This window comes from Emys orbicularis, chromosome 25 (assembly GCF_028017835.1).
Source record: "Emys orbicularis isolate rEmyOrb1 chromosome 25, rEmyOrb1.hap1, whole genome shotgun sequence".
In the NCBI taxonomy this organism is placed as follows: Eukaryota; Metazoa; Chordata; order Testudines; family Emydidae; genus Emys; species Emys orbicularis.
The window spans coordinates 4,509,781-4,523,570 of NC_088707.1; the positions used below are offsets into that span (position 1 = coordinate 4,509,781).

Sequence of the window (13,790 nt, forward strand, 5' to 3'; positions counted from 1 at the left end):
CTAACCATGGGATCATCCTTCTTCTGATCCCGGGTGGTCTGTGAAGGAAGAGGAAGGCCACCAGCAGTGCTCCACTGAACTGAATCCCCGAGTCAGTGGGTGCTGGCAAGACGGAGCTCAGGGAGCAGCGGTGCAGGAAATGAGGTCTCCCGCATGCTCCCGCCCATCTGGTTGTGGAGCAACAGAGGTCCCTCCTCAGTACTGCTCCTAAGTAGGGGAACCCCCCCTCCCCAGGCTGCATTGCACTGCTAGGCTACTGGGCCAGTCCAAATCACCTCTTGTATTATAACTCCCCCCTCCCTCCCCGGTCACATGCTCTTACCTGGGTGGTGGACACCGCGGAAGAGGAGGAGGCCGGGATGGTGCTAGCAAAAGGGGAGCGGTTGAGCTGTGGGAGCGAGGAGGTGCCTTGGTGCGCGAGGAGGCTGGAGGAGAGGGGGGTGCTGCACACGGCCCGGAGCACCCCGCCCCCGTGGGAAATGGGGTCCTTGTTACTGGTGTAGATCCCTGCATGGAAAACAGAAGGGGGTGGAGCAGTCAGAATTCCCTGCTCAGCATTACAGAGCTGCCTGGGGATTAAGGCCAAAAGAAACCACTAAAACATCTAATCTGTCCTCCTGCCTAGCACAGGCCAGAGAACTTCCCCCCGTTTGCCCTGTACTGAGCCCCATACCTTGGGCTGGGCTAAAGCATCTTCCAGGGAGGCATCCGGTCCTGCTCTGAAGGCCATCAAGAGATGGAGAACCCACCACTACCCTTGGGCGTTTGTTCCGATGGTCAATCACCCACAATGTGAAAAATGTGCGCCTTGTTTCTACTTCCCATTTCTCTGGCTTTCACTTCCAGCCGTTTGTTCTCATTCGGACTTTCTCCCCTAGATTAAAGCTCCTTTTAATACCCGGTCATTTCTCCCTAGGAAGGAACGTATACACCATAATCAAGTCACCCTTTGATCTCCCTTTTGATGAGCTAAATAGACTAAGTTCTCCCAACGCAGTGATCTATGACTGCGCCTCGCCTGAGGAAAGACAGTCAGGGGGCTGGAAGGTTATTGCAGGCAGCTTAGATTAGAATCCTCCCGGCCCCAAATCAAGTGGGGGATAAGCCAAACAGCCCTATCCAGGGACTTGGAACCCCTTTTTCATTTGGGGCCTAAACTGTTTGTGTATCCACTGATTTTGGGTGCCTCCATTTTGGGGTCCCCCCCGGGGTATGATTTTTCAGAGGGGGTCAAACACCCTCAGCACTTGTCGATTCATCTGGAACTCTGGGGGTGCAACGCCCCCTGAAAACCAGGCCTAAGGTGTCTCCAGCTGGGCTCCCCAAAACCTAAGGCACCCAGTAAAGAGTGGACACTCGAAAATTGAGGCCCAAGAGTGCCCCCTGAGACCAGGCGCACTGAGCACCTCGTTTAGTCTCTTAGACTCTAGAATGGAAGGGAGGGGAGACCTTCCGGCTCATGGTCATATACGGCCAGGCTTGGCATCTCCGGCCCCAGATTGCCATGAGCACAGGTGCCCCTTCAGCCCTGGCACACAGAGTGAATAGCGATGGACCTCAGTCCTTCCACCTGAGGATGTCAAAGTCTTTTGCAGCCTCATGATGCTCCCATTCTACAGACACAGAAACCGAGGCACGAAGGCCCAGAATGGCGACTAGAACCCAGGAGCCCAGACTCCCTGTCTCCTACTCTCAACATGCGACCACGCTCCCATGGAGAAAAGCCAACGTGCGCCACGGCTGACGCCCAGACAGCAAGGTGCGGTGAGGCTGGATAAATGAGGTAGAAAGGTGAGGAAATGATTGTCAAGGGAGGGGTTCCCTCTGCGGCAGCCAGTGGCCCCCAGGGCTCGGATCCTGCAGAGCCCTTGCCAACATCCTCTTCCAGGAGGAGGAGAAGGCGGTCGGGGAATGAGCGAATGGGAGAAGGGAGCCTGACAGCCATCCCCCAGCTCTGAACCGTCTCTTTGTTGTTCCCCGGGGATAGGGGAGGAGGAGAAATATCGCCCAAGGTTATGACTATGGAGGTTGCATCAATTCCTGAGAGCTCCTCCCCAGACTACAGCCCCAATTCACCTCCCCACCACAAACTCTCTCAGGCAGCCCAGACATTCTGGGCCACTGCTCCCAGGCACATGCAAAAAATCCCCCCCCCCATCTAATTTGACCTAAATAGGAGCATCTGCAAACAACCCACAATAGACTGACTGCTGCCAGAAGTGTCAAGCCTCAGAAGTAGGCTTAAGCGCCAGGCCCCTCCTCCTGCTCCCTCGCCTTAACCCTTTCCTGCCACAGCTCAGCGCCACTGCCCTCCATTCTGCCAAGGAGGGTTGTAGGGCTGGGCAAGGCGACTCCAGTTTTGTCTACACATAAAAGTTACACCTTTTTAATTACACCGGTTTACCCCTAGTGTGGGCTCAGTGGGACTGGTTAGTCATGTCGGTTAGTGAGAGGACTGGTTAGCCAGGTTATACTAGTTAGGCGTGTTTATGCCAGTATCAGGGGCGGCTCTAGCTTTTTTGCCGCCCTAAGCACGGCAGGCAGAAAGGCAGCCTGCCTGCGGGAGGTCCCCGGTCCCGCGGATTCGGCGGCATGCCTGCGGGAGGTCCGCCGGTCCCGCAGCTTCGGCGTACCCGCCGCTAAATTGCCGCCGAATCCGCGGGACTGGCGGACCTCCCGCAGGCAAGCCGCCGAAGGCTGCCTGACTGCTGCCCTCGCAGGGCGCCCCCGCAGCTTGCCGCCCCAGGCATGCGCTTGGAGCGCTGGTGCCTAGAGCCGCCGCTGGCCAGTATTCCCATAAGGGAAGGCGTATAAGCCAAACCTTTATATCAGTATAACTACATCCAGGCTGCTGTAGCGCTTCAGTGTAGATACACCACTACCCCGATATAACGCTGTCCTTGGGAGCCAAAAAATCTTACCGTGTTATAGGTGAAACCGCGTTATATCGAACTTGCTTTGATCCCCCGGAGTGCGCAGCCCCGCCCCCCCGGAGCGCTGCTTTACCGCGTTCTATCCGAATTCGTGTTATATCGGGTAGCGTTATATCGGGGTAGAGGTGTACTTACTACAGCGACGGGACTCGGGAGGCTGTAGTAAATCCATCGCCCCGAGGGGCAGTAGCTAGGTCAATGGAAGAATTCTCCAGTCAACCTAGCGCTGTCTACATGGGACTTTGGTCTGTGTACCTACCCCACTCACGGGGTGCGGGTTTTTCACATTCCGGAGCGACATAGCGGGGTCGGTCTAGTGTACACCAGCCCTGGGTCAATTAAAAAAAATTCACCCCCCTAACTGTGTTAAACCAGGCCTCACCATCTAGCACTCACTCACCCCGGGCCTAAGCAGAACAGGCATTTGCTAGTTTAAAAAGTGGCTTTGCTCTAGAAAGGGGGACAATGTAAGATCTGTTTATCAATCCTCAGTCTGGGGCCCAGATCTCAGCTAGGTCTGGTTTGATGGTGACCATCCCGTCCCTTCCTGATCCGCACTCTCCTTTGTTTATAAGCTCCAGTCTGGTTAAATCTGATGGCACCTGTGCAAAGGTGGCTGTGACATGCCCATTGGGTTGGATTTGCAGGAGGAAAACTTGGCCTGGATCCTCCTGCTCACCTGGAACGGATACCAGGTCACAGGCTTGGATGGAAAGTAGCGGGGGGGGGGGGGGGAAACCTGAACTGGATTTCTAGGGCCTTCTGGAATGGATGCAGGACAGCGCTCCTGACTGGAGATGAACCTGACATTGGATTGAATCCCGTGCTCACCTGGGCGGGATTCTGAACCCCGCCTCAGAAAGGAGAAAAAAAACATGAACTGGATTTCTATGGTCATTTGGGGCACAGGCCTGGGTGGAGCAGGGGGGGCTGGAAAGAAGGAGAACTTGAACTGGATTTTTATGGACATCTGGAATGGAGTCACACCAGAGCCCCCTGAGAGGAGAAGAACCTGAAGCTGGACTCCTCTGTTCACCAGCAGCCAACGCCCAGATCCTCAAAAGATATTTAGGGGCCTAACTGACTGATTTCAATGGGGGCCAGGTACCGAAATGCCTTTGAGGGCCCTGGGAGGAGGGCCTCATGCCGGTTGTACAGTGGAAAAGTAGGTTGAAGGGAGCCACGTGCCCCAGGACGGGTGCTGAGGGGAACATACCTGAGCCCAGCAGGGGGGACTCCAGGCTGAGGCTGGGCAGGGTCCCAGTGTGGCTGAAGGACCGGGATGAGTTGCCGATGCTGGAGCTGACGAGGGAGCCCGCGGAGAAGGGTGAGGAGGAGGTAGACGTGGACCCAGCCAGCTGGGTGCCCAGCATCTCCTTGTTCTTGCCTCCCTTCGGCCTGCCAGGCCCGTGCTTGCTTTTCTTGCTGCCTTTGTGCTTCTTCTCCTTCAGCACCTCCCCGTCCTCGATGCTGAGGGAGGGCATGCGCTTGTGGCTGCCGCCGCCGGTGCCACCACCTCCCCCCGAGGGGCCGCTGACTGGGTTCGAGGCCTTGTAGTCCACGGGGGAGGCAACGCGGCCCCGCTGCTGGCTCACCGCCGAGGTGGAGAAGCGCATGATAGAGCCGAAGCCCGAGAATATGACCTTCTGCTCGAAGACGTCCCCTTTCTGCCCTTCGTACAGCGGGGAGCAGTGGGAAGAGGAGGAGGAGGAGGAGACGGGCTTCCGGTACTTCTCTTCTTCCTGCTCGAGCTTGGGGAATGTCACAAAATCCTGGGAGCCCTGCAGGGAGCTGCATGAGGTGCCTAGGGAGAGCAAAGAGGAACGAAGGGGGGGGGGCAGCAATTCAGAACTCAAATCCTCCCTCTGCAAAAGCCCGGATGCCTGAGCTAAAGGAGGATCGCCATCAGCAGTATAGGGTATAGGACACACAGTGCAGCAGTCCTCTCCAGCAGAGATGTGTGCTAGCAGGCTCATTACAACAGTAAAGATCCCACTACATTCTTCTGTAAGAGTAAGGAGTTTGTCCCCAATTCCTCCCCCCGTCATGCAGGGCACTGTCTGTGGGGAGGCGACCGCCCCTCCAGCCTAGTTTGGGATCCCATGGGATGAAAGGCGCTAGAGGAAGGTATGCTTATTACAATGGTTCTGGTGAGGTCAGAGCTCCTGAGCTCAGATCCAGATCCAAGGCTTAGGGGTGTTTGGATGCCGGGTTTTGGTTCAGGCCCACCTCAAAGTTAAGGAGGGGACACCACTAAATCAAGGGGGAAAGGGCAGGTGCTACAATGGCCTCCTCTGTGCATTTTCCTTTTCCTCCTCTCTTTATTCTGACAGATGGACCTTCCTTTCCTTGTAGTGAAGACAGGCTCATTCAAGAGGGCAACTCCAGTCCACATCTGGACCTGATTATTCCCTCCCCACATGGAATTAATAATAGTAAAACTCTGGTGGGACCTCAAGGGCTTTTAGAATCAGTAATTAATGAAGTTTTCTAACTCCCCCAGAAGGTGGCTCAGGATAATTTTAGATGGGGGGAAACTGAGGTGCAGGGGGAGGGGGAGCAACTTGCTCAAGGTCACCTTGGGCAAAGCCAAGAATAGAGCTCAGGTGTCCTGACTCCTTCTTAGCTCCTGGCTAGATCACACTCCCTGAGTTTTCAGGCTGAGGTGGTATTTTAACTTGTGTTGGGGAGCCTAAGCCTGTATGGATAGGGGTTCTCAGTTATTCAGACGGCAACAGGAATAAATGTCTGTGAATTTAATAACGAGGCCTCGATTCCCCTCCACCCCCACCCCACTGCTGTTCATTTCATTTAGCCCAAGAAAAGAAACTCCAGAGGGACAAACTGCTCTCCTGAAGCAGTGGAGCTGCACTAGGGATGAGTTGGACTCTCTATTGCTTTTAACTCTTTATAACCTGATCCACTCTGGTAACTGGAGGACCATGAACTCTATGAGTGTATCTGCTCTCCACACTTTATGTGCTGGACTTATACAGTTCCCTCCTGCTTTGCCTTGTGAGCGATCCCTTGCTCCTTTTGCCAGCCTGATGCTTGATCTTCTCTCTCTCCTCACTCAGTCTCTGCTCTCCTCTCTCCCTGCCAACTTTACCCACACACACCCTTACCTGCAGGCTGGAAAGTGCTGCTGGAGGGAGCTGAGGTGAAGCTGGTGGAGCTTTTCCCACTTCCCGTCTTTTTCCCCTTGTGGCTGGTGCCATGACTCGAGGACTTCTTGCCTTTCACCTCTGACCTGCCGACCTCCGAGGTCTCTTTGCTACCTTCATGGTGCCCGGTGGAACCCTGGAAAGCAGACAGACACAGGGGCCAAGAGTCAGTCCAGATGTGCACGCAGCTAGCTCTGTCTTTACTGATTTTCCATTTTATGTAATTTATTCCAATAAAGGGATAGGCCAAGCATAGCTCATAACCAATTCTTTCACCCCACTCAACACTGGGGAGAAGAGCAATATTCTCACGTCAGCTATTTTGGGGGCACTTGATTTGAGAGTCCTAGGACCTGATTTTCAGAGGCGCTGGATATTTGCAGCTCCTCCTGACTTCAGCTGGGCTTGTGGGTGCACAACCCCCACTGAAAAACAGGCACTGCCTCCAAACTGGGGGCAGGCAAAGCTAGGGATCATTTGAAAATCTGGGCTTGTGTGACTTCCTCCAGGTCACATTCTGTGGGCCAGATTTAGAGGTGATGTGTAAGGTGGCGTAAGTGATTGTTATTAGTAATATAATAATATTAACATTTTATTATTGATAAGTATTCGTTTTTATCCTTGTCGTGGACCAGCACCCCATTGTGCTCGGGGCTGTACAAACACAGAACAAAACGATAGTTCCTGCCCCAATCCAAGGGAGAAGAGAGAGATGGACACAGCCAGATGGGGGAGCATAAGGGAGCAATGAGACAAAACCTGCCTGCTCTTCGCTGGACTCCCTTAAAATTGGTAAGGCTCCTTTTGACTTACAAAACCCACGCTGGTGTGTAAATGGTGCCAGGGCATCTTCCGGAGCCAAAGGGATCTATTCCACTGGTAACAACTCCAAGAGGCTCAGAACATCCCGAGGCCTTTTGCCTCAATCCCAGTTATAGCCACGGCTCAGAGCTCAGCAGCGCTGTCTCGACATGCCCCGGCCAGAACAGCAATTATGAGCACAATAAGAACCTCTGGGGCGATAATTATCTTGTGCTGATTTGCAATTTGTGGGGCTGACAGCACTCAGAGCCACAGACGTGAGAGATGGAAAGGACCTACTGGGGCATTTTCCCCTTTCCCTGGCGGAGCCAATGCAGGGCTGTACCCTATTGCATGCTTTCGAATGCTTTGTCCAAGCTGCTGTTAAAAATTCTCATGGATCGGATTGCCCACCACTGTCCTTGACAGACTCTTCCACAGTTTCACAGTCCTTGCTGTCGGGAAGTTTGATATTAAGAAAAGGGAACGTCCCATTAGTCCTAGCTCTGCTCCCTTGTCATCTAAATAGCTTCTTCTTCCCTTCAGATGTTGGGAGACTTGCGGTCTCACTTAGCCAAGCCATGTGCATTTAGGCTGGGATACTTCAAAGGGACCTATTGAAATCCAACGGGATTTGGTCATCTAACTTCTTTATGCACCTTTGAAAATTCCAGGCTCAGGGCTTTAATTTTCAAAAATGCCGAGCAGGCCCCAACTCCAGCTGGAGTCCACAGGATCCGGGCACATCTCAAAATCAGCCCGTCAGCCCTTTCAGTCTCCCCAGTCCCTTAGTCTTTTCCCACACTCTTCTCTGAGCTGGTAGCCATATCGTTCTTGCTATCTAGGTGCCCAGAACTGAATGCAATATTCCACATGAAGCCAGGCCTACACAGGATGCGACTATCAAGTCCCTGCTCGGTGACGTGATACCGCTGCATATCAAGCCCCACACTGCTCATCCACCAAGCATCCATTAATGCAGCTCCCTTCATGCCTCCATTGCATTTTGTTGCTACCATTCTGCGCCAATGTCTGTTCTGCCCAGGAGCCCCAGGCTGGCTAACCTAGAAGATCACCTGGAGCCTTCCCATTGTCTACAGTGGAGAATGCTTTTGCAAAGCTAAATTGGCAGGGCAGCTTTCTATGCTGCAGTGATCGATGCTAGAGAAAAACCCCAGAGAAACAGAGAGAGAGAACCTGAGGTGTCCATCCACGTGGAATGAAACAGACTAGACAGATGCTAGGGAATCTGGGAGCTTGGAAGGATGGGCCAGGAAATGCAGTGGGCTGAACAGGAGGACAGTCTGGTGGGTCGGGAACTGGATCTCTCACGACATCCACAGTAGGATGTGGTGTTTTCAACCCTTCGCCAGTTCGAAGGCAGCCGCAGCCTAGTAACGTTGAAAGTCACTAAGTGCAAGATGGTACTTCCATGGTCACTTTTCTGGCCACCGCTGCAATGTGACAGTCCCAGCCCAAAATAAAACACCTGTGACGCGACTGCAAGCTCCTTGCATTGCCCCAGAGCTTGCTGAGGGACAGATTTGAGCAAGATCTTGGCTCCACGCTCCCTGACTCCAGAGGACCTCCTCTTGGAAAGGGTAAAAAATAGGCCTGTGATGCAGACACATGGATGCCCGGATAAAAATCTATCCCTATTTCCCCTGCTTGGTCTAATCACTCCACACAATGCAATGGCTGGCAGCCTAATGCGGGCCAGATGTGCTGGGAATATGAAAGACAGGAGGAAGGGAGTGGTGGAAATTGGGAAAGGGGTGGGGTGGGGGAATCTGTGTTTTCTCATCACTAACTTCTGGATGTTGAAGATTAAGCTCTCTTGATTTATGATCACAGAGGGAGCAGGAAAATCTTTCCGACCTTCCTCATCTGCGAGCTGAGGGCAGGAGAGGAGGAGGGAGAGCGGAGTCTGGGAGCAATGGGATGCAGTGAGGCCGTCCGAACGCCACAGGGAAAGCACACCTCTCGTCTCAATCAGCTCCACCAGGACACTGACACGTGCCCCTTGAAACAGGAGTCAAAATGGGTGCAAAGCCCTCAAGACTTCCCCACAAATCCATCTCTTCTGATCCTCCCACCAGGTGTGCCAGGCTACCGAGGGGCAGAGAGAGGGAGACAACCCATATCAAAGAGCCTTCTTTTTAATCTAGCAGGCCAAGAAGGGAGTGCGGGGAGCATCATGGATTAGCAGCACGGCGGGGTGAAATCGGCGTTGGTAAACGAATCTTGGTTGCAAAATTAAAAATAAACACATAGATACAGTTAACAGAGGGGCCGTGCTGGCTCAGGGGACTGGCAGTGGGCTACAGAGCCGTTCACCTGCAGCACTGAAAGCCTGGCCCACAAGGAAGTACTGGATATTAGGAAAAACTTTTTCACTAGGAGGGTGGTGAAGCACTGGAATGGGTTCCCTAGGGAGGTGGTGGAATCTCCTTCCTTAGAGGTGTTTAAGGTCCGGCTTGACAAAGCCCTGGCTGGGATGATTTAGTTGGGGTTGGTCCTGCTTTGAGCAGGGGGTTGGACTAGATGACCTCCTGAGGTCCCTTCCAACCCTGATATTCTATGAAGTCAATGGCAAAACTCCCATTGACTTCAGAGGGGCCAGGGTTTCCCACTAGGGTGCTGGATGGTTACTGGCAGTACTGGCTGTGCGTATGTGCAACCAACTGGTGGTCGCAGCCCAAATCAGAGCCGTCCATATCACCAAAATAAACCCTCCGACCCCCTCCCCCCCCCCCCCACACACATAGGAGAAGTCAGGAGACCTGGGCTCTGTTCCCAGCCCCGCTGGGTGACGGTGGGAAAATCACTTCCCCTCTCTGTGCCTCTGTTTCTCCTCCCCACCTTTTGTCCGTTTAGACTGTGAGCCTTCTGGGGCACAGACTGTGTACGTACAGCACCTAGCGCAACGGGGCCTCGATCTCGGCGGGCGCTACCATAATACAAAGACTGAATAGACCCTAGAGATTTTAATCCCCTCTCATTCCTAGAGGTGGTCCGTCCTGCTCAGCCCTGAGGCAGTTTGAGGGTGGGAAGATTTCCTTGTTGCTGTCCGCTCTGTATCTGCCCTGTTGCTACACAGAGGCCTTCAGGCTCCAGGGCTGTCAACTTTCCCCCAGCACTAAATTCACCAGAAGGGGGAGAAGGGGGGCAAACTCCATAGGATGCAGTGTGTGTGTGTGTGTGTGTGTGTGTGTGTGTGTGTGTGTGTGTGTGAGAGAGAGAGAGAGAGAGAGAGAGAGAAGGGGAGCAAGGGGGGCAAACTCCATAGGATGCAGTGTGTGTGTGTGTGTGTGTGTGTGTGTGTGTGTGTGTGTGTGTGTGTGTGTGTGTGTGTGTTGGGTGGCAGGAGGAGCATGTTGTGGAGAGACACCCCATAGGGCTGAGAAAGTCACAGATCCCTCGCAAAAACTCACAGGTATTTACATTTTAAAAGGCCTGTTTAAAAAAACCACAAGGGAGACGGGTCTCCCGGCCCAGCCGAGTCCACAAATCTTATGAGGAATCCAATTCCGCGGGTCCGTGAGCCGGGAGATGGAAGGACCAGACCAGACCCATACACCACATACACTCCCAGAGCCACACGCTACCCCCCTCACAGCTGTACCTGTTTCCCGGCCTCCGTCCGACACTCTGCAGCGCCCGAGCTGTTCATTCATTAATTTATTTATCGGAAATCAGAAGAGCATCTCTTTGCGCTCTGATTGGTGGGATGAGCAGCTAGAGGGAACCACTGACAAGGAAGCAGGGGGAGGGGTGAAAAACACTTGTACAGAACTGCCTGCCTTGGATTAAACTAATACTGATGGGGGGGAGTGTGGCGAGGATGGGAACAGTGAACAATCCAGTGACAGCAGCAGCTTCTCCCCACCCAGGCCAGACAAAGGGATGCAGGGAAGCAGCCACCCAAAAGGGCCAGCAAGAACCAGTTGCCTGTTAGAGATGGAGCTTTGGCCATGGCAGCGAGAGCCTTCTGCCGAAGGTACGTGAATGGCTCCATCACCACAGCATCGGCGCCTCACAGTCTTGAATGGATTTATCCTCACAACGCCCCAGTGAGGTCGGGCCGTGCTGTTCTACCCATTTTACAGATGGAGAATGGAGGCACAGAGAGACTGAAGGCCCAGATTTTAAAAGGTATTTAGGCTCTGCAACACCTAACTAATTTAGGAGCCTACGTTGCATTTTCAAAGGGATTTAGGGGGGCACTCAGGAGACAGAATCCCATTGACAGTTGATAGGATTTAGGCTCCTAAGGGCCTTTGGAAAATGAAACCTAGGCTCCTAAATCAGTTAGGCAGTGCAATGCTGAGCACAGCAAGGCCTAAATGTCTTTAAATATCAGGGCCTAAGTGGGTCACACAGGGAGTTGGCGGTAGAGCAGGCAAAATCAACCCCGCATTTTCCAAATCCTAAACAAATCCCCAAATCACTGCCCCATCCCTCCTCTCCTTAGGAGAGCTCTAATGTGCGTGCTTAATAAGAACAGCTGGGGGTGTCCCTCAGTGCTCTAGTCTCACCTTCCACTGGGACCCGGGCACTTAGCTCATTCAGGCTCCTTTGGAAAACCTCAGGTCATAATAATACGTTGCATTTCTGGAGCAGCTCCCCTCTGAGACTCTCGAAGCTCCTTGCAGCCGTCAATGGACGCCATCTGAGGACACAGGTCAACTCAGCGTTGTTACCTCTGTCCTCAGGAGGGGAAAACTGAGCAACTGAGATTCAGGGGCTGCTCTGATGATGCTCATGGCAAAACTGCCACTGGCTATTTCTACCCTGTCTAGGTTCTTGTACCACACTCATCACCATACTAACTAAGCGCCTTCTGGGCGCGGAGTCGCGTTGCTTAGTGCAGAGGTTCTCAACCTTTTTCTTTCTGAGGCCCCTCCAACATGCTATAAAATCTCCACGGCCCACCTGGGCCACAATAACTGGTTTTCTGCATATAAAAGCCAGAGCCGGCGTTAGCAAGCAGGGCACTTGCCCAGGCCCCATGCCACAGGGTCCCCCTCGAAGCTACATTGCTCAGCTTCGACTTCAGCCCCGGGTGGCAGGGCTCAGGGCCCTGGGCTTCAGCCTCGTGCAGTGGGGCTTTGGCTTTCTGCCCTGGGCCCCAGCAAGTCTAATGCTGGCCTTGCTTGGCGGACCCCCTGAAACCTGCTCATGGACCCCTGGCTGAGAACCACTTAGGCGCTCAGATACTGCAGTGCAGCACGGTACAAGAACAGACTTCAGAATCAGGCCTGAAGTGACGTGTACCGGGACCCCAAATTTCTCCCGACAGGCTGGGCATCACGTTTGCTGGGGTCCCTCCCCCCGTCCCATTTCATTTTATTTACACAGACATTACGGATGTTTCAGGGGGGCCCCGGAGCTCGGTTTCTGGGTACAATTGCCCCCCCCCCCTTTGTCACCCTGCTCTAGGTTGCAGAGAAGAACCCACGTCTCCTGACTTCAAGCCGTGTGCTTTTACTACCGGCCCATGCTTCAGACCGAGGAAGGGTGAGAGGATCCTTACTGCAGGCTTCCAAGTGCTTAATTAAGGCTTGCTCTGATTTCCAGGAGGTAGCGGGGGGGACCCTGAGCCTCTCCCCCTCCCCCCACTGCCCCTCATGCAATCACAGGGATTGCAAATCAAGATGAAACCGGCCTGGGGCAAAATTTCCCAGAGCTCTCCCAGGATGGGGCTCTGGCTCATGACAGACTTAGGCCTGCTGGTGTACAGAAAGGCTCAGACCAGGCTGGGAAACCAGAAAGCTGCCCTGCCTCCTGGATGGAAATGTCCAATCAGATGCTTCCCCCTCCCCAACTCCCCTTCCCAGCACCTGACCTAGAAGGGTGGGTGAGGGGAGGCCTTGGCATGGATGACTTGCTTGGATTGCAGAATCCAGAGCAAGCCGGCCTTGCCTGCCAGATGTTGCAGCCCGAAGCATGTGCGATTGCGTGTCAACAAGTGATCAGGATGTCTGCAGCTGGTGGGAGAAAGCAGCTGGGGCAGCCAGGAATGGCGGCAGATTTACTGCAAGTGCACTAGGCAGGGCCAGGATGGCTCCCCAGGGGCTTTTGTAGGCGGAGAAGAGAGACACAGCCGCCGTTGTGTACCGTGCTTGGATACCTGGTACCGAAATGGCCGGGCATGTGCTGCAGGACAAGTTTCTGGTCGCACAAACCGCCCAACCTGCTCCCAAACATGCCAACCCCGTGCCTGGATCCTCCCCACCACCATTTCCCCTCCCGTAGCAACCCACCTTCTCTCAGCACCCTGTTCGCCATCCCAGGAACACACCCGGGATCAGCTATCTATGGGACTGACATGGCCCTCCTTAGTGAGCACTAACACAGCTGCTACTCTGAAACCTCTCTTTATCCTAGTTATCCTCACTGGGAGGTCGGCCAGTGCTCTTCCTCCTGTTTTGACGCGTGGGAAGCAAAGGGACAGGGTGACTAAGGGTATGTCTACCCTGCAGTTAACCCCCCGCAGCTGGCCTGGGTCAGTTGAGTCGGGCTGTGGGCGCTGTTTAACCGCAGCGTAGACCTGCAGCCCGGGATCTGGGACCCTGTGAAGGGGGGAGGGTCCCAGAGCCTGGCGAGCCCGAACATTGACACCACAATTAAAGAGCCCCGCAGCCTGAGCCTGAGCCAGCTGACACAGTGCAGCCGAAGGAGTTCACCTGCAGTGTAGACACGCCCTCCGGGTCAGAATTTTAAAGGTATTTAGGCTCCTAACTTCCACTGGGAGTCAGGAGCCTGACCGGAGGATCTGGGCTGAAGTGCAGGTAGGCACTGGATTTTCAGGCTGCCTCTAGGAGTCGGGAGCCCAACTCTGATCAATTTAAATGGGGGCCTAGTTCTAGGTGACTTGCCCAAGGTCATA

At 54.0% G+C, this 13,790-nt stretch overlaps 1 protein-coding gene across 1 annotated transcript in view; it reads right to left on the minus strand.

The window, feature by feature from the left end:
* MLLT6 (MLLT6, PHD finger containing) overlaps positions 1-13,790 on the minus strand; it is a 66,899-nt gene that overhangs the window by 13,437 nt on the left and 39,672 nt on the right. The window contains exons 9-11 of the mRNA XM_065422578.1: positions 6,059-6,233; positions 4,150-4,737; positions 323-507 (exon numbers count right to left, since the gene is read on the minus strand). Coding sequence (XP_065278650.1) covers positions 323-507; positions 4,150-4,737; positions 6,059-6,233 — 948 coding nt within the window. The remainder of the gene's footprint in view (positions 1-322; positions 508-4,149; positions 4,738-6,058; positions 6,234-13,790) is intronic.